Source organism: Trichomycterus rosablanca, chromosome 8, assembly GCF_030014385.1.
Source record: "Trichomycterus rosablanca isolate fTriRos1 chromosome 8, fTriRos1.hap1, whole genome shotgun sequence".
Lineage (NCBI taxonomy): Eukaryota > Metazoa > Chordata > Actinopteri > Siluriformes > Trichomycteridae > Trichomycterus > Trichomycterus rosablanca.
In genome coordinates, this window is record NC_085995.1 from 38,681,360 (window position 1) to 38,709,177 (window position 27,818).

The following is a 27,818-nucleotide window of genomic DNA, read 5'->3' on the forward strand; positions in this document are numbered from 1 at the left end:
TCCAGCCTGGCCATTGTCACAAAACCCTCTCTTGCATGTGTCCATGTATATTGTCTAGTGTTCCGATTTAGAGCCCTCCAAACATCACACAAGCTGTGAGTCTTCAGGGACTCACGAAGAGCACGCTGGGATGCAGCATGAGGTTCAGAATGATTCCTATCTAGAGTGTCATCCTCCGTGCAGTTAAAATCACCCCCCATAAACAGAAATTCCTCAGAGCTGCACTTCTGCAGCGCTGTACTGACTGTGTTAAGAAAAACAACCCTTTCAACCCCAGTTGTGGGAGCATAAATGTTAACAAAAACAACCTTAAAAAGCTCAAACTGAGCACGCACCACCATACACCTCCCCTCCATCACCTGCTCAACCTCATAAGCAATTGGCAAAAAGTGCTTCGCAAATAAGATCCCTACTCCACCTCTAGTTGAGCTCATATTGCTCAAAAGAACCTCCCCTTCAAACTCTTTTTTCCAATCTACTTCATTAGCCCCGTCACTGTGTGTCTCCTGAATAAGCATAATGTCAATCTTTTTCTGCCTGATGAGCTCATAAAGCAGTGCTCTTTTCTGTATGTCCCGTGCCCCATTCAGATTCAAAGAGCCCACCCTTATCCTACTCATAAAAAATAAAAAGTTTGCACAACACAAGCAGTAACACAATAAGAGGCAGAAAAAAACTATGAGGTTTCAAATCCAGTGTCATTTTGAAGTTCAAGTTTCAGTTTTAACACAATTTTCTTTAGTCTATAAATTTCTTGTGCAGTAAACTGACATTCACCCTCACTTCTCATAAAAGTTTGTACTGAGTCAATAAAATGTTTGCGATCAGGAAAATATTCTTCCACCACGACACCTTTCATGTTCTTAGTTTTATGAAGAAAAAACCTAATTTTTTCAAAAGCATATGCACTCCTCCTACTCCGTTGACTTTTCATATCTAACAGATCACTGTCTGAGTCATCAAGGGTGCCAGAGCCAGAACCGGGGTTCTCTTTGTCCTTCTCGCTCTGTGCCTTCCCTTTTTGCCCACGAGCTCTAGCCCTCATTTTCCTTTTTCCCAATGGTATTCTGAAAACAGGGTCCTCCGCCAATGTATTTGTCTCCATTCCCTCCCCTTCCACAATCAGTTGAGCAGTATCGATAGCATCTAGTCCTGCCCCAGCTTCAGTAATGTTCTTAATCTGAAACCCAGAACACTCCTGCTCCATATGTACATTACTGTTCACAGGACTGTCTTCAGCAACAGACTCAACTGCTCCCCCCTCATCCCCATCCTGAGTCTGTACGTTTGAGGTTACATCACTTTTGCAACTATCAACCCTGGTACCTATCTCACTGCCCCCTACTCCACTAGGCCCAGCCATCGCCTCAGCCCCCTCCACTGTTTCAGGGTCAGTCTCAGGCCCGGGCCCATCAGCAGTGCCGGGCATACCACCACCCTCAGACGCAGGGCCAGAGGCATGTAAGGTGCCTTCATCTGCCTCTGAGGGACAAGAACGCCTTAAGTGCCCCTCTTGTCCACACCCAAAACATTTCATTGTGTCTGAAGTAGCAAAAACCACATACTCAAAAGCATCAATCCTGAACTTAAATGCCACATTCAGCTCATCAATACCGCTTTTTAAAACCATGAAAATTTGGCGTCTAAAACAGATGACATGCTTCAACAGGGGAGATTTGGCACCAAGAGGGATTTTTCTCATTTGAGAAACGATCTGACCATAACGTGCTAACTCTGCAGTCAACACTTCATCTTTAATGAAAGGTGGGACATTGGACAGTGTAACTTTTTTTGCAGGACGTATGAGGGGCACTACAGGTGTAAATGTACCCTGAATAACAACCCCATTCTGAACCATGGTGTTAGCCTTGTCAGTGCTATCCAAAAAGATAACCACAGCCCTGTTCATCCTAGAGGCAGAAATAATACTGTCATACCCAACAACCTCCCCCACAGCCAAGCTGCACTCCTCCACTGTACATTTAACCCCGGGAGCGATTTTAATTCCGTGTTTACGGGAAAGTTGTTCAAACCGAACTTTCTCCGTCGCCGCCATGGCAACCGGCAATAAGCCGGCAGCCGCAACAACCGGCGTTACACACGCTACACGCGCGCAACTCGCGCTCACAACAACTACACCGTTCCCTGTTCGTGACACAATTTCTATTGATTATACCCAGCAAAGATAGAAAAGATAGAAAAAAGAAGAAACTCACTCACCCGGCAAACAGCCAAGCACGCTCGCTCACACACCGCTCACCCGCTTACACACTCACTTCCGCTCACGCGACAGAGAGAGAGAGACAGAGAGAGAGAGAGAGAGAGAGAGAGATTAGCCATGTGTGTCTGGGGGATCGTTCTCATGGTTTTGCATTCAGTTCAGTCAATAGGGGTCTCGACTGTCACCAGATTACTGATCCAGTTCTGATGTCTCAATAAACCCTCACACACACACACACACACACACACACACACTGAGAAAAGATTTTCGAATCAGGTGGGTTATGTGGAAGCTCTTACAGGGAACAATGGTGCTCATTGGCATGAATGGCGCCATTCAGAAAATGGCACACACACACACACACACACACACTGAGTTACACAAATATAGAGTTTCTCCCCAGACAGAATCAGAAAATATTTTCACAGACACAAAACTAAGGTACAGGCAAAATATCACAATGCTTTATTATCCGTGATGCTTGGCATTACCAGTATTGGTAGTATATCACAACGTCCACCTTAAACACCGTAACCTCTACATCAGGGGACTCAACCTGCAGCTCATGAGCTATTTGTGGCCCATGTTATGTGACTTATCATGTAACTGTGCAGTTATTACTATGCACTGATGCATGTGTGTCCCATATAAGCATCTGTTGACCATCGTTCTGTCCCAGCTGATAAATTCAGAGCCAATGATTTGAGAACCAACAACGATGAAGCCCTCTTTTTGGGGTCTTATGTCCTGTCTTTTTGGGGCCTGATGTCCTCCTTTTTGTGGTCATATGTCCTCTTTTTTGGAGTCTGATGTCCTCCTTTTTGGGGTCTGATGTCCTCCTTTTTGGGGTCTGATGCCACTCCTTATTGGGGTGTGATGTTCTCCTTTTGGGGTCTGATGTTCTCCTTTTTAGGATCTGATGTTCTCCTTTTTAGGGTCTGATGTTCTCCTTTCTGGGGTCTGATGTTCTCCTTTTTAGGATCTAATGTTCTCCTTTTTAGGGTCTGATGTTCTCCTTTTGGGGTCTGATGTTCTCCTTTTAGTGGTCTGATGTTCTCCTTTTAGGGGTCTGATGTTCTCCTTTTAGGGGTCTGATGTTCTCCTTTTTAGGGTCTGATGTTCTTTTTTTAGGGTTTGATGTCCTGGGGTCTGATGTCCTCCTTTATGGGGACTGAAGCCCTCTTTTTGGGGTCTGATGTTCTTTTTTCAGGGTCTGATGTCCTCCTGTTTGGGGTCTGATGTTCTCCTTTTTGGGATCCAATGCCTCTCTTTTGGGGTCTGATGTCCTCCTTTTTGGGGTCTGATGTTCTACTTTTTTGAGGTCGGATGTTCCTGCTTTGTGGGGTCTGATTCCCTCCTTTTTGGGGTCTGATCTCCTCCTTAGGGTCTGATGCTCTCCTTTTTAGGGTTTGATGCTCTCCTTTTTGGGGTCTGATCTCCTCCTTCTTAGAGTCTGATGTCTTCCTTTGTGGGGTCTGATGCCCTCCTTTTTGGGGTCTGATGCTCTCCTTTTTGGGGTCTGATCTCCTCCTTCTTAGGGTCTGATGCCCTCCTTTTTGGGGTCTGATCTCCTCCTTCTTAGGGTCTGATGTCCTACTTTTTAAGGGGCTGATGCCCTCCTTCTTAGGGTCTGATGTCCTACTTTTTGGAGTCTGATGCTCTCCTTTTTGGAGTCTGATTTCCATCCAGCAAGTTTATGATCAGGTGTCCAGATACCGTTGGCCACATAGTGCACGTCTCCTTTTTGACCTCATTTAAAATCGGAAAGTCCTCGTAATGACACTCAGATCTTTCGACTGTCAGCGCCACAGTATCCGGTATTTGTGAGAAGGCTTTAGAAGACGCCACTATTGTTTCCTTTGTGATCTCATAACGCTCCTGAATGGGGAGCTCGGGCCGGGTGATTCTGTGGAATGAAATATGAGCATGGATCATTTTCATTCTCTCCACACGCTCACACACAGCCACAGTCCAGAGTTCACGACCCCAGACTAAAGCAGATTAAGACTTGGGGAGGGGGGGCGTGGTGCGGTGAGAGGTGATGTGGGGTGTGTGAGGGGATAAAGTGGGTGTGATTTTTCCACATTTGTCTTAATGTCGCTCGTATGTATGAATACACACAGGATATTCCACCCAGTCACACACCTGCACTTCTAGAAGGTGTCCGGGTCTCTTATTGTGTTATTGTGTTAGATTGTGTTTAATAAACGCTGCTGAAAAGCCGCCGACTGCGCACGGAGTCCATTCAGCCTTTGTGAATATGATGCTGATCCTCATCATTAATCTTGTCGTCCTCACGTCTTTTATTCTTTTCCGTTCCCTCCGTATAAAAGTGCTCTTTCATTCTTCTTGGCTTCTAGGTCGTGCCTCTCCCTTTCCTGCTCTCAAAGCTTTATTCTTAACATGAGGGTGCAATCATAACAGCCTGCAGGCCTCAGTGTGTGTGTGTGTGTGTGTGTGTGTGTGTGTGTGTGTGTGTTCGCTTATAATAACTTTGAAGTCAGATATAAGTGGAAATGAGCTACTAATCCCCAAATACACACAGACAATACCCAGTACCTTTTACTGACCAACACCACACTTATCTTTTGGTCCAGTCCCTTCACTTCTTAGGTCCAGAATGTACCTGCTTGTATTTATTAAACTATGTTATCTGAACTGTGTGTATTGTGTTGTTTGTGTTCTGTGTTGCACCCTGGTCCTGGAGGAACGTTGTTTTGTTTCAGTATGTACTCGTATATACACTGATCAGCCTTGTTTCTACACTCACTGTCCATTTTATCAGCTCCACTTACCATATATAAGCACTTTGTAGTTCTACAATTACTGACTGTAGTCCATCTGTTTCTCTACATAATGGTCAGGACAGAGCAGGTATTATTTAGGTGGCGGATCATTCTCAGCACTGCAGTGACACTGACATGGGTGGTGGTGTGTTAGTGTGTGTTTTGCTGGTATGAGTGGATCAGACACAGCAGCGCTGCTGGAGTTTTTAAATACCGTGTCCACTCACTGTCCACTCTATTAGACACTCGTACCTAGCTGGTCCACCTTGTAGATGTAAAGTCAGAGATGATCGCTCATCTATTGCTGCTGTTTGAGTCGGTCATCTTCTAGACCTTCATCAGTGGTCACAGGACGCTGCCCACAGGGCACTGTTGGCTGGATATACTTTTGGTTAATGGACTATTCTCAGTCCAGCAGTGACAGTGAGGTGTTTAAAAACTCCATCAGCGCTGCTGTGTCTTATCCACTCATACCAGCACAACACACACTAACACACCACCACCATGTCAGTGTCACTGCAGTGCTGAGAATAATCCACCACCTAAATAATACCTGCTCTGTAGTGGTCCTGTGGGGGTCCTGACCATTAAAGAACAGCATGAAAGGGGACTAACAAAGCATGCAGAGAAACAGATGGACTACAGTCAGTAATTGTAGAACTACAAAGTGCTTCTATATGATAAGTGGAGCTGATAAAATGGACAGTGAGTGTAGAAACAAGGAGGTGGTTTTAATGTTATGGCTGATCGGTGTATATTTTATTTTACAGCACTTATTTATATTGAAAAATCATCTAGTACAAACCAGTATTAATAAGACTAGTTTAAAATATTGTAATAAAATGAAATAAAATGCAGCTTTAAAGTAAGTAGGCAGGTGTATGGTGGCGTACTGCTGCCACGCAGAATAAAACATGAACCCTCAGCATGTTTTTATGATGTTGTGTCATAATTTTGAGAAAATCATTACGAGAAAGTAGGTCACAAAAATGACATGTTAATTACAAGAAAGTGTCTCATTTTGAGAAATTATGTAATAATTATGAGGTAAAAGATCCCCTAATTACAAGAAAATAGTTTCTTATTAGGAGATGTCAAGATTGAACGTTTGTGAAATATCAGTGTGATCATAGTTAGTTAGTTAGGCTCCAGGCGGTGAATTTGTGGTGTCACTGAGCAGCATAGATGGTGTTTTCATTAGTATTACATGAGCACACTGGGAACACACAGGGAATAAATGATTTCCCTGAACTATTTTTCAGCTCAGACTGACTTCCACACATCAGTAATCTTTCATTTCTCATTGATAAAGCTAATCATGTGGAGCAGATCTTGGAATGGTGATCTGGTGCTAATTAGCTTCTGTCTGAGCACTGTTTAGATTCAGTATCACCGTCTGGGTCGTACATGTTCTCTCTGTGTTTGTGTGGGTTTCCTCCGGGTGCTCCGGTTTTCTCCCACAAGTCCAACGACATGCATATCAGCACACAGATAACTTAGATCACTTCTTGGAAGATAAAAAAAACCCTGTCTCTTGTACGGTATCACTTTATTAATGGGACAGTCGTTGCCTAGTGGGTAGAGCTTTGGGCTATCAATCGAGAGGTTGAGAGTTCAAATCTCGGCTCTGCCATGCTGCCACTGTTGGGCCCTTTCATTGTACTGTACACCTGTATACACCGATCAACCATAACATTAAAACCGCATCCTTGTTTCTACACTCACTGTCCATTTTTTCAGCTCCACCATATAGAAGCACTTTGTAGTTCTACAATTACTGACTGTAGTCCATCTGTTTCTCTGCATGCTTTGTTATCCCCTTTCATGCTGTTCTTCAATGGTCAGGACCCCCACAGACAGGTATTATTTAGGTGGTGGATGATTCTCAGCACTGCAGTGACACTGACATGGGTGGTGGTGTGTTAGTGTGTGTTGTGCTGGTATGAGTGGATCAGACACAGCAGCCCTGCTGGAGTTTTTAAATACTTTGTCCACTCACTGTCCACTCTATTAGACACTCCTACCTAGCTGGTCCACCTTGTAGATGTAAAATCAGAGACGATCGCTCATCTATTGCTGCTGTTTGAGTCGGTCATCTTCTAGACCTTCATCAGTGGTCACAGGACGCTGCCCATGGGGCACTGTTGGCTGGATATTTTTGGTTGGTGGACTTTTCTCAGTCCAGCAGTGACAGTGAGGTGTTTAAAAACTCCAGCAGCGCTGCTGTGTCTGATCCACTCATACCAGCACAACACACACTAACACACCACCACCATGTCAGTGTCACTGCAGTGCTGAGAATGATCCACCACCTAAATAATACCTGCTCTGTGGTGGTCCTGTGGGGGTCCTGACCATAGAAGAACAGCATGAAAGGGGGATAACAAAGCATGCAGAGAAACAGATGGACTACAGTCAGTAATTGTAGAACTACAAAGTGCTTCTATATGGTAAGTGGAGCTGATAACATGGACAGTGAGTGTAGAAACAAGGAGGTGGTTTTAATGTTATGGTTAATCGGTGTATGTATATATGACAAATACGGGCATTCTATTCTATTATCCTTCTTGTCACTTCTTGCATGTGTTTCCGTGATGTGTGTGAACTTAGCCTACATTGCCCTAGGTGTGTGTGTGAATCCACTGGGGTGTTTCGCGCTGTGAATCGGACCCGCCGCAGCCCTGAATAAATAAATGAATGAATATCCAGGTCATGTCTAAATGCTGCTTGAGCAAATTTGTGAACTATTTTACTGTTTATTCTGTTCACGATCTACACAACCAAACTGACCCGCAGCTTATACAGCTAGTGAAGGATTACGCTAAGCATGAAGCAGGGGTCCAGCCCAGGAGCTAGCTTGAGACGCCTAGCCTAGCAAAAGGAATCCCCCATCAGCAAGCGATCTGGAGTGAAACTAAGAAACTGTCACCTAGACGTCTCGGACATGGCACGACTGAAGAGGTGCAGAAAGATTTGGCAGATCCCCCCTCGGTCCCCCTGTGCCCCCCTCTTTAGAACGATCGCACGTGTGCTGATGTACCGCGTGTAAATCTTTAAATTAAAGGCAGCACTTATAAAGGTATGAGGAATATTACAGCCCTTGGCAGACTTTTAGATGTACTCACTCCTCGCCCGCCTCCGCAGTCCTGCGTGAATGGTGTGACGGCGTGATGAAAGATGGTGCTGCTGGGCAGGCGGCTGTTAGCACACTCACATGGGAAGGGTCTGCGTTTCACATACAGATGTTGGAAAGTATCTGTGCCTCAGATACAGATGTTCAGCCCTGTTTTCATTCCAGATCTGCTTTAAAAAATATGAGACACCTTAGTGTAGAAAGAACCATAACGTGGTCTCGTCTCCTAATTCCTTTATTGCTCATTATGACTTGCTTTAATATGACTCTGTCTGTCTGTCTGTCTGTCTGTCTGTCTGTCTGTCTGTCTGTCTGTCTGTCTGTCTGTCTGTCTGTCTGTCCGTCCGTCCGTCCGTCTATCTATCTGTCTACCCCTCTGTCTGTCTGTCTGTCCGTCTATCTGTCTGTCTGTCTGTCTGTCTGTCTGTCCGTCCGTCCGTCCGTCCATCTCTGTCTGTCTGTCTATCTATATATCTCTCTGTCTATCTGTCTATATCATCTACCTGTCTATCTATCTATCTATCTATCTATCTATCTATCTATCTATCTACCCGTCTGTCTGTCCGTCCATCTGTCTATCTATCTATCTATCTATCTATCTATCTATCTATCTATCTATCTATCTATCTATCTATCTATCTATCTATCTATCTATCTACCCGTCTGTCTGTCCGTCCATATGTCTATCTATCTATCTATCTATCTATCTATCTATCTATCTATCTATCTATCTATCTATCTATCTATCTATCTATCTATCCGTCCATTTGTCTGTCTGACTATTCATCTATCTGTCTGTCCGTCTATCTGTCTGTCTGTCTGTCTGTCTGTCTGTCTATCTATCTATCTATCTATCCGTCCATTTGTCTGTCTGACTATTCATCTACAGTGCCTTGCAAAAGTATTCAGCCCCCTTGAACTTTTCAACCTTTTGCCACATTTCAGGCTTCAAACATAACGATATGAAATTGTAATTTTTTGTGAAGAATCAACAACAAGTGGGACACAATCGTGAAGTAGAACGAAATTTATTGGATATTTATGGGAGACTCTGTCCATAGGACACAATCAGTCATACACTGCACAAATCTGGCCTTTATGGAAGAGTGGCAAGAAGAAAGCTATTTCTCAAAGATATCTATAAAAAGTCACCTGGGAGACACACCAAACATGTGGAAGAAGGTGCTCTGGTCAGATGAAACCAAAATCGAACTTTTTGGCCACAATGCAAAACGTTATGTTTGGCGTAAAAGCAACACAGCTCATCACCCTGAACACACCATCCCCACTGTCAAACATGGTGGTGGCAGCATCATGGTTTGGGCCTGCTTTTCTTCAGCAGGGACAGGGAAGATGGTTAAAATTGATGGGAAGATGGATGGAGCCAAATACAGGACCATTCTGGAAGAAAACCTGTTGCAGTCTGCAAAAGACCTGAGACTGGGACGGAGATTTATCTTCCAACAAGACAATGATCCAAAACATAAAGCAAAATCTACAATGGAATGGTTCACAAATAAACGTATCCAGGTGTTAGAATGGCCAAGTCAAAGTCCAGACCTGAATCCCATCGAGAATCTGTGGAAAGAGCTGAAAACTGCTGTTCACAAATGCTCTCCATCCAACCTCACTGAGCTCGAGCTGTTTTGCAAGGAAGAATGGGCAAAAATGTCTGTCTCTCGATGTGCAAAACTGATAGAGACATACCCCAAGCGACTTGCAGCTGTAATCGCAGCAAAAGGTGGCGCTACAAAGTATTAACGCAAGGGGGCTGAATAATATTGCACGCCCCACTTTTCAGTTTTTTATTTCTAAAAAAAGTTTAAAATATCCAATAAATTTCGTTCCACTTCACGATTGTGTCCCACTTGTTGTTGATTCTTCACAAAAAATTACAATTTCATATCGTTATGTTTGAAGCCTGAAATGTGGCAAAAGGTTGAAAAGTTCAAGGGGGCTGAATACTTTTGCAAGGCACTGTATCTGTCTGTCCGTCTGTCTGTCTGTCTGTCTGTCTGTCTGTCTTTCTATCTATCTATCTATCTATCTATCTATCTATCTATCTATCTATCTATCTATCTATCTATCTATCTATCTATCTATCTATCTGTTTATCTATCTGTCTATCTATCTATCTATCTATCTATCTATCTATCTATCTATCTATCTATCTATCTATCTACCCGTCTGTCTGTCCGTCCATCCGTCCATATGTCTGTCTGTCTATCTATCCGTCTATCTGTCCGTCTATCTATCTATCTATCTATCTATCTATCTATCTATCTATCTATCTATCTATCTAACACTGTGTGGGATTAAGAGGCTGTAAGAAGTGAAACACTAAGCAGAGAGCTCTTACATAAACCCTTGATTTAGAAAGCGGCTTCTTCTCTTCACTGATTGTCTTTCTAAACGTGGCGTCTTATCGTAAAGCTCGTTATCCTGGGTGAGGCGGTTACCACAGATCACTAAGCACTAAACCAGCAGTGAAGGTAACACCAGGCGTGATATTTCAGCCACAGCGTTTCGCTTCAACACGTTATATTTTATTACTTCAGGAGCTCCGTTCGTCTCGGTCCTGCTTTCTCTTTTATTATTTCTCACCACACACGTCGGCGTCTGCGGTTCTCATTAACATCTCTGATGCACGTCTGACGTAAATCTGTGCACAGATTCCTGTATGTGTTAGATTTCGTTTTGGTCATGTTAGATTGATCTCTGTTTGATTTAGACTTGGTTGGCTTGGTCAGAGGGGGTACTATGGGGGTTCCTTTCTATTGATAAATGGGGTAGAGGGGTGTGACAGACTGTCCAAAACTACAGATGGGCTACAGTCACTATTCACTAGTACAATAATTAAACAGGGGTGGCCTAGTGGGTAGAGCTTTGGACTATTGAACAGAGAGTTTGAAAGTTTGCTGTGCAGCCACTGTTGGGCCCCTGAGGAAGGCCCTTAAGCCTGTCTTCTTTGACTTTGTAGTTCTACAATTACTGACTGTAGTCCATCTGCTTCTCTGCATGCTTTGTTACCCCCTTTCATGCTGTTCTTTAATGGTCAGTACCCCCACAGGACCACCACAGAGCAGGTATTATTTAGGTGGTGGATCATTCTCAGCACTGCAGTGACACTGACATGGTGGTGGTGTGTTAGTGTGTGTTGTGCTGGTATGAGTGGATCAGACACAGCAGCGCTGATGGAATTTTTAATCACTTTCACTGCTGGACTGAGAATAGTCCACCAACCAAAAATATCCAGCCAACAGCGCCCCGTGGGCAGCGTCCTGTGACCACTGATGAAGGTCTAGAAGATGACCGACTCAAACAGCAGCAATAGATGAGCGATCGTCTCTGACTTTACATCTACAAGGTGGACCAACTGGGTAGGAGTGTCTAATAGAGTGGACAGTGAGTGGACACGGTATTTAAAAACTCCACTCATGATCCACTCATACCAGCACAACACACACTAACACACCACCACCATGTCAGTGTCACTGCAGTGCTGAGAATGATCCACCACCTAAATAATACCTACTCTGTGGGGGTCCTGTGGTCCTGACCATTATGCAGAGAAACAGATGGACTACAGTCAGTAATTGTAGAACTACAAAGTGCTTTTATATGGTAAGTGGAGCTGATAAAATGGACAGTGAGTGTAGAAACAAGGAGGTGGTTTTAATGTTATGGCTGATCAATGTAAGTGTGATTGTTTAATGTGGACAACTGGCACCCACCAACTCGTACGAGTCGTGACACAGAGCAGCTACGATGCCTCGATGTGCACTGATGAACGTGCACTCTGTGTTCGTGCTTATCTGGAACTCTGGGTAAATACTTTTAAAACAGAAAAATTGAAGCTTAGTTGTGAATTGATGCCATGTTTTGCATACCACAACTTCTGAAGCTTGGAATGTTGAGAGATGCATTAAATGGCCAAAAGTATTTGAACACCCCTAGTAATTATTGAGTAATTATGGATGTTTTAGCCACGCCCACTGCTTTAGGTCGACGTGTGTACAGTCACGTATGTAAAATACGTTAAATGCTTAAAACTTTCTGCTCCAGAGTGTCTGTCCCTCATTGTACAAAGTGAGCCCCCTAATTTTCCTCCCAATTTAGTCTTATCCAGTTACCCATCTGTATTTGTCCTCTACTGCTGCAGACCTTCCACTCCTTTTTTATTATTATATATTTATTTTTTATGCATTTTTACCCAATTGCGTTATGCTTCCTCTCCACTGGAGCTTACCCCTGTCCCAATTGAGGAGAGCGAACAGACACTCCCCCTCCGTGGTACTTCGTGTGCAGTACCCGACTGCCTCTTTTCACCTGCACGAGGTGACTTCATATGCAGATCAGCCTTGTGCACGAAGAGCTACACCCTGATCAACGCATTATTCCTCGACTCTGTGCATACGCCATCAATCAGCCAGCAGAGGTCGTAATTGCATCAGTTATGAGCTCCCTATCTGGCTCCCTCCCTGGATGAACAGCCACCAAACGTTGTTCATGTGGCCGCCCAGCCCAGCCGGATGGCAGAGCTGAGATTCAATATGATGTATTCGAAATCCCAGCTTGGGTGTGCTAGCGTATTTTACCGCTGCGCCACCTGAGCGGCAACCTCTGTGCACTATGTGCCTCAGCATCCGCTGACCCGCTCTGTCATTTTACGTGGTCTGACATTTCATGGCTGAGTTGCTGTTGTTCCCAATCGCTTCGACTTATAATACCATAATAATATGATACCAGTGTTATACTACCACTGACAGTCGACTATGGAATTTTTAGTAGAGAGAACATTTCACGACTGGACTTGTTGCACAGGTGGCTTCACGGTACCACGCTGGAATTCACTGAGCTCCTGAGAGCGACCCGTTCTTTCACTGATGTGTGTAGAAGCAGTCTGCATGTCTAGGTGCTTGGTTTTATACACCTGTGGCCATGGAAGTGATTGGAACACCTGAATTCAATGATTTGGATGGGTGAGTGAATACTTTTGGCAATATAGTGTATTTGTAGAAGGCTTCAGACATGAGCCGCATTCTTGCTCAAGGTGGAAATCCACTTTTACTTTATTATGACTTGCCATCTTAAAAGCAAAGCTATAAAAGTCGAATGTTCTGACCTGTTGGGATTAAAAACTTGTTGTGTTGCTCTAGTCGTCCATATTTTCCATTCCTGCACTTCATCATGATCTGTTATTTTGTTTTGCTGGAAAAAAACAAGCTAGCACATGTACATGTGCACTGTCGTATGTGTGTCTGAACACGCTTCCTGTGTGTCTGTGTCATGCCGGTCATATTTTTACAACCATAGTCCAAAAGTATGTAGACACCTGAATAATCTTCTATTATATACAAAACCATGGGGTGCAGCTATGACTGCTGGGATTCTTGTTGAGTTGTGCAAAAGATCTGAAAACCTAGTGAGCTGCCTTGCTGCCTTCTACCTATCTGATCAGCTGCCTCAGTAGAGAGGATTCTAATAAGACATAAAACTCATAAAGCAGATTATTTAGACACACCACAGTTTTAGCTCACTAAGCTAACACAGTTAGCCTCAGGCCGTTCAAACCCCCAGGCTGAGGAGACACAACCCGCTAACACGCTAGTTAATGTCTCACTTAGTGTACCAGAACTGTTAAATAATCAGCAACACCCCAAATTGCAAATAAACAACACTTGTGCACCTTTATATAAATAAAAAAAATGAATGAGAATTATTTATGAAAAGAACTCCTCCCTCTTCTCTGTTTTCATCCACCTTATTAGAATGCTGGGATTTCCTTTGCGGCTAAAGAAGCACGCGGAGCTCCGTTGATATTCAGTCAGAATTAAGCATCTCAGTAGGCAGCATTTTAAGGCATCTCTGTAGATACTAGACTGTAATTTTTTTGCTTGGTGTTGGTTAAACCATGGCAAACAAACTCCCACAGGCGATAATGATGCTTCCAGTGTGAACACAGGTTGATGAGCGATCAGCGATTCAGGCGACAAGAGGTGAAAATTGCTGCCGGTCTGAATGTATAGGGTTAAGTTTACTAGCTTGTATAATCCAATTGACGCAAGTCTTGAAATGACCACGGTCTGTTGATTAGGCTATAAGCATTGTAGGTGAAAGAGCATGTACGAGCAAGAGTCATACTTAAGGAGCAAGAGTATGTACGAGTGCAATAAGGGTGTTTTCTACACCTCAACGTTGTGCACGGTGACGATAGGCTAATGTTAACTGTTCAACTGTGAAAACTCAATCCATAAAGCTGGTGGTGAAGGTTTCTTGTGTCAGTTTGAAACGTAGTAGTGAGTCCTGTACACAAAGTGCTTCAGCATCCTTTGTTGCTGGGCTGTTGTTGCTCCTAGACATTTACACATATGCAGCTGCGTCCAGTCATGTCAGGCACTCGGGGCAGTGTGAGCTCAGCGGTTAAAGGACAGGACTAGTAATCTGAACATTGCTGGTTCAAGCCCCTAAGTTACTGCAGGGCAGAAATATGTCATAGTGATTTGTTGGCAAGGTGGCATCCATGAACTCTGCCAGGTTTTGTCTATGAGAATGGAACTGCTGTACGATTGATTTAGTTAAATACCGGATGTGTCCACACGTGGAGTTTATAGTTAATATCTTTAAAATGCTACATGTAAATCTTGTTAGTCTGAAGTGTAATAAATCACATCACCGGGGTCAGACTGAGCAGCGGGTGTAACATAACAGAAAAGTCCTGTAATGAATAAGATATGAAGGGAAGAAAATTAAAAGCATGATTTTTTTTTTCATTATATGCGTCCCAGGTTTTGTAAAGAGTGACAATCTGACACTGTCGGTTCTGAACTGCGCCACTTTCTATTGTGGTACAGTAATCCGATGCTTATGCAGCCTGAACAGCCACATCAGAATTCAAGAGACTTTATGCCACTCTATGATTAAATGAGACTATAATTATACACTATTACTATTGAAGTCATGTAACTCTTTGGTTACATTCATGACAGGGCAGGTAGTTACTGGTTACACAAGATTCATCAGTTCACAAGTTTAATATCAAACACAGTCATGAGCATTTTTGTATCTTCAATTAACCTAACTGCACGTCTTTGTACTGTGGGAGGAAACCCACACAGACATGGGGAGAACATTCAAACTCTACACAGAAAGGACTCAGACCGCTCCACCTGGGAATCGAACCCAGGACCTTCTTGCTGTGAGGCGACAGTGCTACCCACCGTGCCGCACCGGCATGCAGGGTAAAGAAAGAAAAAAATACTCTGAGTATTAGTAAGTGCACCTAAAAACAGAAAGTAGAGCAGAAATTCTCCTGCCACCTTTAGCTCTGCTCTTATCAACCTCCACCTGGTCTCAGAATTATTTATACTTTCTATTATCGCTGCTATAAATTGTAAAGTCCTTCAGTATTTATTATTCATATACAGCTAAGTCTATGTCTATGTATCATGGTGTTTAGTGGACAGGAACCGGCATGGGATACATTATGGTGAGCTTCTTGGAGAAGCACTTAGTATTAGGTGATAGAAAGTGTCAGAGGAATCTTTTTTAAGAATTTAAGAATTTTTCTCCCAATCTAGTCATATCCAATTAGCTGATTTAATTTTGCTGCCTCTACGGCTGCAGACCTCCACTCCTGAAGTAACTGACCTCTTCTTTTTCATATGGAGATCCATATAGCGCACGGAGAGTCATTATGGCTCATCAGGCACCATCGATCAGAAGTCGTAATTAAAGCAGTCATGAGGAATCCTCTCTGGCACTCCTACCCTTTGGATGAGCCAGTCCTTGTCCGTAAAGGTGCCTGGCCAGCAGAGCTGATATTTGAATTTGCCTGTTTGAGATGTCAGCTCTGGTGTGCCAGCATGTTTTACCACTGCACCACCTAAACGCCCAGAGATGCAGGGTTCAAGCTCCAAAACAGCAGCACTGTTTTAGCTTTGCATGTTTCTGCATAGTACTGAAGCTGCTGATTATTAGGCATATGGTAGGTTTTTTGGGTAGGATTCTATTTCACAATATTATGCCAGTGGGTGGATTGGCTGCTGTATATTTCACCTAGTCGCATGTGCATAATACCCTATTGTACCCTAATTCATTGTACCCCTAAGTGTTACATTTAGTGTTTTAGAATAGACTATGCTCATGTGACCCAGCATGACCCTGATGAGAATAAAGGTTGAAAAAGTTAAATAATGTTCAGATTTTAATAATTCCACATGAAGCAAAATGTACGAATAATTAATCCACATTCTTAATTTTAATCTTTCACGTCGCTACTTTGCCAAATGCTGGACTGCAGCCATTTCTATTCTATAACATGAAAGAATGACCTCAGTTCAACTGCAGTTTCATTCCAGATGAATGGAAAACCACAGTAACGGTACTGGCTTCAACCACGATAATAAACAACCCCCACCCCTAAATAAACAAGATATTTATTTATTTATGATGATTTTAACGTCATGTTTTACACTTTGGTTACATTCATGACAGAAACTGTAGTTACTTGTTACACAACATCAAAAAATATCAAACACAGTCATGGACAATTTAGTATCTTTAATTCACCTCACTTGCACGTCTTTGGACTGTGGGAGGAAACCGGAGCACCCGAAGAAAACCCACAGACACGGAGAGAACATACAAACTCCATACAGAAAGGACTCGGACCGCTCCACCTGGGAATCGAACCCAGGACCTTCTTGCTCTGAGGCGACAGTGCTACCCACCGAGCCACCTGAATGATGGATAATAATTCTTCATAAGTTTACTACTGTGTGATAAACCTGTAAATTTAATCACACAACAAGCCAGTCCATCACAGGGCAGACACATACACCAATTTGTCTCCAATTCACCTCACTTGTTGGCCATTTTTACATGTTTAAAATAGATCTGTTTTGCAGATTTTAATAAAAAAAAAAATCTATGAAGCCTTAACTATTAACTATTAACTGTTAACTATTAGATCCTTATTAGACTAACAAAACAATAACAAATCTCGCATGTCATGAAAAAACATCCACCGTGTTCCGGTAGCCTGTTCCCTCAGATTTGCTGGACCGAACCCCATCACCTTCCCACCCCTCACATCCCTGAGAAGACAACAAAGACCGGGAAGTGATAAACACAGGACAGAGGTCATTCTCATGGCTTCGAGTCCCTCATTAAACTATCCTTCTGGCAGGCCGCGTGTTGAAGGAAGGAAATGTTCTTTAGGATTGTATGCGGTTACTGAAACAGCGCTGGATGCACACCGGGATCGGGGTCCAGTTCAGCCAACAAATGCGACACATTCCAGGCCGTAAATGAGCGCGCTGGGACGTCCTGCTGTGTTTAGGTGGTGGGAGATGGAGAACACCAGCCAGGAGCTACCGTACAGCTTTGTTTCGAGTTGCTGGAATGTAAAGGTGGACGGTTCAGCCTGCGACCTACTTCACTAATAGCTGCTCACTTTGTTCTGATGTTGACAGTGCTTCATTAAGAGAGGAATTTCAAGATTTCAGATAAGTCTGCATTTTTTGAGCCAGGTTACCTTATTGCAAAGCTCTTCTCTTTGAAAAATAAAGACGTGGGTGTCTGTGTATGGAAATGTCTGGAATCTGAATGGAAAATAACATTTTAAGATCTTAAAAAAACAACTTTTTGCTTACTTCAGTGTCGTCACTTTTGTTAAAATAGTATTTATGTGGCTCTATTATGTGGCTCGCCTCACAGCAAAAAGGTCTTGGGTTTGATTCCCAGGTAAAGCGGTTCTCACCATGTCTGTGTGGGTTTCCTCCGGGAGCGCCGGTTTCCTCCCACAGTCCAAAGACGTGCAGTCAGGTTAATTAGAGATACTAAAAGTCCCCCATAGATATGAGTGTGTGTGTGTGTGTGTGTGTGTCCTGTGATGGACTGGCGAGCTGTCCAGGATGTTTGCTACCTTTCACCCATAGCTCTTTTCCACCAAAAGAACTCTGGTTCTTGAACCGGTTCTGTTCAGGTTTCTTTGAACCTTGGTGTTTTTCACCTGCACGAGTCGAGTTCATACACCGACAGGCACTGTGTATGGAGGGCCACACCCCCATCAGCATTATTCCTCAGCCCTGTGCAGGCGCCATCAGTCAGCCAGCAGGGGCCGCAGTCGCACCAGTTATGAGAACCTACGATTCGACTTTTTACCCTCTAACCCTGAACAACAGCCAATCGTTGTTCGTGCAGCCTCCCAGCCCAGTTGGAAATGCAGAGCTGAGATTCGATACGATGTATTCGGAACCCCAACTCTGGTGCGCTAGCGTACTTTACCGCTGCACCACCTGAGCGACACGCTTTATTTTTCATGTTAAGTGTTTTTCGTTCTGTCCGGGTCACTTTTACCATGTCATGTCACACAGTTCATCTCATTAAAAATATCAGCGAATATCCAAAGACGTGCAAGTGAGGTGAATTGGAGATACAAAATTGTCCATGACTGTGTTTGATATAACCTCGTGAACTGATGAATCTTGTGTAATGAGTAACTACCATTTCTGTCATGAATGTAACCAAAGTGTTAAACATTATGTTAAAATAGATGTTAAAATCCTAATAAATAAATAAATAAATCCCAAAGGGAATGTCAGGTATTACAGCAGCTCAAGGTACGTTAAAGTAAAAAGTATTAAAGTTTTAAAGTATTACTGTATAATACTATGCAAGGCAAGGCAAGGCAAGTTTATTTGTATAGCACCTTTCATACACAGTGGCAATTCAAAGTGCTTTACATAAGAAAAAATTAAAAGCATTAAACCATTCCTGAGATCTAGAACCTCAGAAAGACTTCTTGCAAACATTTAGTTACAATTAAGAACATGAAATTCAAACAAGAGAGATAAAAGTTAAGAACATGAAAAATTAAAAGAAAATATTGTAAAATATGCCCTACAATTTAAGAAATATGAAATTAAAACAAGAGAGATGTAGGTGAATAAATAGAATAAAAATATTTGATATGAAATGTTATAAACTATTATGAAAGTGTCCTGCATAGTAATTATTAACAGATGTTTAAGGCTTAAGAACTTCTTATGTGGAGTTTTTTCTTGTACGTCATCAGTCGATGTTTATTTTGTTTTCTTTTCAACTGACCATGATGTGTCTGACCACACCAAACTCATCATGTGTTTGTCTTTTCTTTTTAGTTGCCGTTGCCCAATGCTTAGCCATGAATTGAACTTTAGGGAGGACTAAATCTACCGGGATCATGTTATTCTAAAACATTTCTGCCATATCAACAAATGATGGAAACACTGACAGGTCCTAACATTACGTTACGTTAACATTACGTTTAACATTTACATTTACGGCATTTAGCAGACGCTTTTATCCAAAGCGACTTACAGTTGTGACAGTATACAGTCTAAGCAATTGAGGGTTAAGGGCCTTGCTCAAGGGCCCAACAGTGGCAACCTGGTAGTGGTGAGGCTTGAACCGGCAACCTTCTGAATACTGGACCAGTACCTTAACCACTAGGCTACACTGCCGACGTTTAAGAGTTGAATATGTTTGTTTATCATTTTTACATCAGTATATTGTGTGGACATTTTGTGCATATCGGAATATCTCACCCCACCCCCCAGGGTATATATTGTGATTACAGCCCTGCCCTAGTGTTGCTCATTATTGTTTTGAATGGCAGCTAACCTGAACACTCACACTTGACTATGGTGAATATGTTCAGCTATTTAGTGTGTTATGTGCATATTATACACACCTCGTTAACGTCAGGTTGCAGCTACACACAATTTACATTTTCTGCGTTTAGGAGACGACTTTATCCAAACTTAATTGAGTACAAAATTGTCCATGACTGTGTTTGATATAAACTTGTGAACTGATGAGTGTTGTGTAATGAGTAACTACCGTTCCTGCCATGAATGTAACCAAAGTGTAAAACATGACGTTAAAATCCTAATAAACAAACAAACAATTGTTTAAAATAAAAAAATTAAAATAAATCGATGTTCTGAAGTTTGTAGCTACAGTTTGGTAAAGATCCTTTCTTGTCCCAGCACGACTGTGTTCCTCTGCTCAACACAAGCTCTATAAAGATGGAGATTTTTGAATGTAATGTCCGACAAGCTCATGGTCAGTGTGTCCACATACTTTTGGCAGTATAGTGCAGTCTATGTTAACTGTTAACCCTGGGACAACTTGTGACGACAGGCTGAACACATGTAGCATTTGTATTATGGGACGTTGAAAAATAGACTAGATTAGATTTGCTGACTAAGTGTGTGTGTGTGTGTGTGTGTGTGTGTGTGTGTGTGTGTGTGTGTAAAATAGAGAAACAGATCTTGTAGCCATAATAATGGGCGCGTATTATTATTCTCTGGAACATTCTGCTGGTGATGGAGACTTCTAGACTAAACAGTGTGTAGTGTATGTAATTTACAGCCGAATCAAATTCATTCAGTATGGCCAAATAAACACACACACACACCGACACACTGTCCCACCCACTGCAATGAACTGCAAACCTGACAGTAAATTAGCTAGCAGTAGCATTAGTGGGCATTGCAAATGCACGTCTTGAGTCCATCACTGTCCACCACTGATGCTGAGCAGGTCACTGGTTTCCTAAGAAGCTCAGCTGAGACTCTTGTAGTTCTTGCCAACATGCAGCAGTGCTTTTCATTCTTTTCGTACGATGACGAACCAGATAGGCACATGGGTGCCACTTCCTGTTGCCGTCCCACAGCTGTACAAACAATCGTAGTGTCTAGCCTCTCATTATTTAACCTGCCGGATAAGCTGTTGACCATTACTGACCATTTTTAATCAGCTGGCACAAAATAAAAGAAGTTCTTAATTGTTTCCTCACTTTCTGATCTCTCTAGGGTTTCCGTTAGAGGAATTTTAATATGGCTTGTGTTTTTTTTATCTTGTAGGTTTTGTGTGGACCGGATGGTCACTGATTTGGACATTTGTTAAAAGTGCAACATTTCCGAAATTGAGGTGTGAGTTCAGATCTCGAGTTACACCCACCACTTACAACGATCAACCATAACATTAAAACCACCATAATGTTATGGCTGATCGGTGCACTTACCAGGTGTATAAAATTAGTTTTATAAACTGAATTAAATGCTTTCAGTTTTGTGGCAGCAGTTTGGAAAAAGTTTGATCCAGTTTCAGGGTGACTGTGATGTGTGTACAAAGCCCAAAGCAACACCCCTAATGCCTGGTTCACACTACACGATTTTTGCCCTGATTTTCGCTTGCCGACTGTTTGCCGCTAGCTGTGGCAGCTCTGAAGCGACTCTGCGTTCACTCTGGAATCGAAACTCGGCTCTCGATCGCTATGTGTGAACTGTTCAACTACTTGATGCGCTCGGTGACTCGAGAAAATTATCCAGCATGTTAAATACCTACACCAGTCGCTGACTTAAAATCGTGTAGTGTGAAAGGCGTTGCGAGCAGGTTGCGAGTGGCAGCGAGTGCTATGTCGAACAACAGCCAATGAGAATGCAGGATACGGGGTGAGGGGAAACCCGGGATAGGAGTGTAAAAACATGGGACAGTGGCGTATATCACAATGCATCAGCACACACACAAGCTTTACAGTATTTGTGATCTTATCGCCAATGCCAAAACATAATACCCATGCTGCATTGCAAAATATATTTATTAACCTCCAACTCACTACAGAACAGACACCCCCTGCTGGTCGTGTTGCCAAATCCTCTCAGATTCCTTTATTTTTCCTCTTTGCTTTTACGCTGCACATCAGCGCACAAACAACTTTGTTCGCTCGCTACTTGTTGACGTGCATTTTTGGACCTGGTATCATTAAACCCCTCGTCACTTCTCGTGTGTTTTTGTGACAAAATGTAGTTTGGGAGACCAGACAGACTCGCCTGCAATTCCTCCCGGTGATAGATGGTGTAGTGTGTGACCCCCTATCGCCGATCAGTCGTGTAGTGTGAAATACACACCGACTTAATAGACTCCCGATTACAAGAGATCCAGTCGTGTAGTGTGAACTGTACAGAGATCTGAACGACTTGGAAAGTCGTGTAGTGTGAACTTGGCATAAAACACCTTTGAGATGAACTGGAATGTCAACTGACCTGTACGAATACACACAGGCACATTCTTAAACTGTGGATAGTTTGCTCAGAGATGTGGAGGCAGTATTGGTCACACTGGGGGGAACAGGGGGTCAACAGCACAGAGGGGGTTTAGTAGGATGATGCCAGTTTGTGTCAAGCTTGTTGGCACAACACACACACACACGCACACACATGTAACATCACTGTGGAAGTATTTGATTTTTCTAGCTCTTTGGCTCTGTGCTTTAATTTTCTCTGTTGTGATGCCAATGTTTAAATACCCTGAGAAGGAAACGGTCCATATCTGAACAGGGTTCCTTATACCTCCCATCTTCAATACACACGCACACACACACACACACAAAGAAAATAAGATGGCTCGTCCTTGCCGTCAGACCAGAATCGTCTGTCTTATAGACATAAATTAACGAGAACTATCTGAGGTCACGTCTGCACCAACATAGATATGATTAAAAGCACAAACAGCACCAAAACGCTTCATGTTTACTGGTGACGCAGAGCGAGGTCAGAGGCATGTGATGCTTTCTGTTTTGTAGATAGAAATTTGCAGATTTTGTAAAAGAATCACAGATTTACACATTTAAAATACGTTCTCTGTAACGTCACGGCTGCTGAATGATTCAATGCTTGGGATCACGGCTTCAAAGAAAAGCAAGCGTGCCAATCAAAGGAGCTGTGATGTATAGAAGAACTTCCACCTGGAGCAGATTAATCCTCACAGGGTGCAGGTGATTGTTCATAAGGAGAGACTGACACATCTGTGCCTCTGTGCCCCCTATACTGTCCAAAAATGGCATTGCAGAAGGACGCGACTTATGCCAAGTTCACACTACATGACTTTCCAAGTCGTCAGGCCGCTGTACAGTTCACACTACATGAATGGATCTCTTGTAATCGGGAGTCTTTTAAGTCGGTGTGTATTTCACACTACACGACTGATTGGTAGTAGGGGGGGTCACACACTACACCATTTATCACCAACTGGAATCGCAGGCAAGCTTCTCTGGTCTCCCAAACTACTTTTCGTCACGAAAACACACGCGAGAAGTGACGAGGGGTTTAATGATACCACGCCCAAAAATGCACGTCAGCAAGTAGCGAGCGATCAAAGTTTGTGTGCTGATGTACAGCGTAAAATCAAGTAGGAAAAAAGTCATTAATCTGAGAGGATTTGGCAACGCAAACAGCATGGATTGTTCTGTAGTGAGTTGGAGGTTAATAAATATTTTTTGCAATGCAGTGTGGGTAATGTTTTGTAGAGAACGATAAGGTCAGAAATACTGTAAAAAGTGAGTGTGTGCCCGTCCAACCTTTTTACACTCTTCCCCTGCGTTTCCCCTCACCCCGTATCTTGCGTGCTCATAGGCTGTTCAACACCGCACTCATTGCCAGTCGGCCGAACTCAGATCCAGATATCTAGCATGCTAGATATTTATCTAGAGCATTCGCTGAGCCAAGTTTCGATCGCCCAGCGAACACCGAGTTGCTCCCGAGTTGGCAAATCTAGCGCTGACCAGTCGGCGAGCGAAAATCAGGGCAAAAATCGTGTAGTGTGAACAAGGCGTAAACGTGAATCAGCTGCCAGATTCTTCCAGCAGGCACCTGTGAATGCCTGTAGCAGCTAAAGACACCAAAAAAACGGTTTACCTGCTGAGTTGGTGAAAAACAGTGCTGAAAACACTATCAAGGGCACTATCAGAAGACATAGGGAGTAAATGTGGCCCAGGTGAGGCCCAGGTAAACATTTAAAGCGTTTCCCCAGGTGTGACAAGTAAATGCTTTGATGTGCAGTTTAGAGAGAATTCGTTTGTCGACCTACCCCTCCACCTGCCAGTACGTGTAGACATAGGCATGCCAAGCCAGTAAGGTACAGACTAACTGCATTTCAAGCTACATAAACTGTACTAACTAGTACATCAAATTAGCTAAGCATTATCATTACTAGCATATTTTTTGCATTCCTCTCACATTCCTCTGATGTGCGAGATATTTCAAGGTCAAGGTTTTTTTTTTTTTTAAAGTAGGTCATTGAGTTCCGTAAACAAGATACTTTTATCTAAAATAACATTTAGAATATTGTGAATGTTGTAGGAGGCCAAACTGTAAAAGAAAAAATACATCATGATATAAAGTCATAGTGCAGCATCCAGTAACCAACTAAATGATTTAGCATCATATTATTATTATATTATAAGAGCTGCCAATAGGTGTACACCGATCAGCCATAACATTAAAACCACCTCCTTGTTTCTACACTCACTGTCCATTTTATCAGCTCCACTTACCATATAGAAGCACTTTGTAGTTCTACAATTACTGACTGTAGTCCATCTGTTTATCTACATACTTTTTAGCCTGCTTTCACCCTGTTCTTCAATAGTCAGCACCACCACAGGACCACCACAGAGCAGGTATTATTTAGGTGGTGGATCATTCTCAGCACTGAGTGACACTGACATGGTGCTGGTGTGTTAGTGTGTGTTGAGTGGATCAGACACAGCAGCGCTGCTGGAGTTTTTAAATATCGTGTCCACTCACTGTCCACTCTATTAGACACCCCTTCCTAGTTGGTCCACCTTGTAGAAGTCAGAGACGATCTCTCATCTATTGCTGCTGTTTGAGTCAGTTATCTTTAAGACCTTCATCAAAGCATGCAGAGAAACAAATGGACTACAGTCAGTAATTGTAGAACTACAAAGTGCTTCTATATGGTAAGTGGAGCTGATAAAATGGACAGTGAGTGTAGAAACATGGAGGTGGTTTTAATGTTATGGCTGATCAGTGTATATTATCAATTATCTACCATTTAACCGTTTAAGCAAGGACCTTAGTTGATTCAGTATGACTGTGCCCCTGTGTCGATAGGTGGGTCTCAAGCCAAAAAAAATAGGTTCCAGAAAAATATAACAATTAAATAAACAGATTTTAACAGCACAGGAACACGAAATGAACTTGTACACGATCGCCACTTGTGAAGGTTTTATGTTACATCTTGTAAACCACAGTGGGACCAGATTGTACAGAGCAGTACAGAAAGAGTGAGATGCTTTTTTTGCGAACACAATGTGGGTCGCTTGAAAAACCCTGGTCTGGAGGTACGTTAGCGGCCAGCACAGAATCTTGAGCTCCAACCTATAAGATACCTTCAAGATGAATTGGAATTTTTGGGTGTAATTAAAGCCTTTTTATTCAGTGTCAGGTTTGACTGAGGGTGTGTTTTACTTGTCAGCTTTGGTTGGATCAAAACAAACCCTGGTGTGATTGCCAGAGCAGGTCTAGAGAGAGGAGGAGCAGAGAGGTATACTCACTCACTCACTTTCTTAACCGATTATCCAATAAGGGACACGGGGGGTGGTTCTGGAGCCTATCCCAGCTTTTCAGTGGGTGCAAGGCACACAGTAACACCCAGTCCATTGCAGAGCAGACACACATACACACCCATTTACAATTCAGTGTCTCCAATTAACCTGACTGCATGTTTTTGGACTGTGGGAGGAAACCCGAGCTCCCGGAGGAAACCCACACAGACACGGAAAGAACATGCAAACTCCACACAGAAAGGACCCAGACCGCCCCGTCTGGGGATTGAACCGTGGACCTTTTTACTGTGAGGCAACAGTGCTACCCACCGTGCCACCCTGTAAAAGTATACGTCATACAAAGTATACCTCATACCTGTGTTATACGTCACTTGTTGTTTTTTGTTTGATTGTACATTTGTGATTGTGAATGATAAGCAAACCAGGACTAAAATGAATTATATTCTAGTTCGGTCCGGATCAAGGGAAATGTACTACAGGCAAAAATTCCCACAGACATAATCCTGTGCAAGGCTTTCCAGAATTGTGTAGGCTATTATAGCCACAAGAGGAGGGAAGCAAGTCTATACTAATGATCATGATTTAAAGTATGATGTCCAACCAGCTTTTGGTCAGGTGTCCACATACTTTGGGCTTTAGTGTATGTGTTTAGTAACATAAGATGCCTTTGGGATGCAGCGTTGGAAAAGTGCTTTTCAGTAAAATATTACATGTATATTTAGCTTTAAACAGAGCGGTAACGTGAGGAAGTCACAGGTTTGTGTGTTTGTGTTGTTTTAGGCAGTCACTGGCAGGAGTATCGGGGAGAGAGATTTACGAGGCGGTCTGGATAACGGCATCCTGTTGTGCGAGTGAGTTTTCTGCTGTTCACACACTCATATCAACCACATCATCATAAATTATACAACAGCTGGATCCACCCACACCGTCTTTTTCTGTTAGAAATATATTAATGGTGCCGTCATATCAGAAATCTAATAACAGCTGGTTTTACCATATCTGTAGCTTCTGTAAACAGTTAAAAACAGTAAAAAATGAAGTAACGAACTTCACAATAAACTGTGACGCTGTGTGTACGTACTTTGTTCAGACAGTAAAGCAGAATGTTGTGTAAGATTGATGATTGTGGCTCTTAACAAGTGATTGCAGGGATTTTAAATCATTTACCTTCTACAGGGCAAATATCATAAAAAAATGTAAGCTGATTACGAAATCTACACCGATCAGCAATAACATTAAAACCACCTCCTAGTTTCTACACTCACTGTCCATTTTATCAGCTCCACTTACCATATGGAAGCACTTTGTAGTTCTACAATTACCGACTGTAGTCCATCTGTTTCTCTACATACTTTTTTAACCTGCTTTCACCCTGTCCTTCAATGGTCAGGACCCCCACATGACCACCACAGAGCAGGTATTATTTAGGGGGTGGATGATTTTCAGCACTGCAGTGACACTGACATGGTGGTGGTGTGTTAGTGTGTGTTGTGCTGGTATGAGTGGATCAGACACAGCAGCGCTGCTGGAGTTTTTAAATACCGTGTCCACTCACTGTCCACTCTATTAGACACTCCTACCTAGTTGCTCCACCTTGTAGATGTAAAGTCAGAGACGATCGCTCATCTATTGCTGCTGTTTGAGTCGGTCATCTTCTAGACCTTCATCAGTGGACACAGGACGCTGCCCACAGGCCGCTGTTGGCTGGATATTTTTGGTTGGACGTCCAACAAGCTCACAGTCAGGTGTCCAGATACTTTTGGCCATATATTATAGGGAATCGGTAACAACAAACGGTGTCAGTGTATACATTAAGAACATGTAGGTGTCATTTAACCAGATGCTGTACAGATGAGTGATTCTTACATGCACTGCTGCAGTTCAGTGCTGTGAATAATGTTTCCATGTGTGTGTGTGTGTGAGTGTGAGTGAGTGTGAGTGTGTGTGTGTGTGTGTGTGTGTGTTTTAGAGATTAGATCAGATAACCTGATTGTTTAATAGCGAAGGGAAGCACAATTATGTACTCGTTTCCTTCACAACATTAACACATGAGCACAAACATGTTTACAGTTCTAACAAGTTTATTTTTGTATTTATTGCTCCTCATTGACCGCTTTATCCTGACCAGGCTCGTGGTGGTCTGTAAAACACTAGGTATACAGGGATCGTCTGTTCTGTAGTGAGTTGTAGGTTAATAAATATATTTTGCAAAGCAGCGTGGGTATTATGATTTGGCGTGGATGATAAGATCACAAATAC

The 27,818-nt window shown here is 42.8% G+C and overlaps 1 protein-coding gene across 4 annotated transcripts in view; it reads left to right on the top strand.

The window, feature by feature from the left end:
- The window catches only part of limch1b (LIM and calponin homology domains 1b), a 109,265-nt gene that overhangs the window by 15,577 nt on the left and 65,870 nt on the right, over positions 1–27,818 (top strand). For all 4 annotated transcript variants that reach the window (XM_063000871.1, XM_063000869.1, XM_063000873.1 and 1 more), the window contains exon 2: positions 26,340–26,410. In XM_063000871.1, coding sequence (XP_062856941.1) covers positions 26,340–26,410 — 71 coding nt within the window. The remainder of the gene's footprint in view (positions 1–26,339; positions 26,411–27,818) is intronic.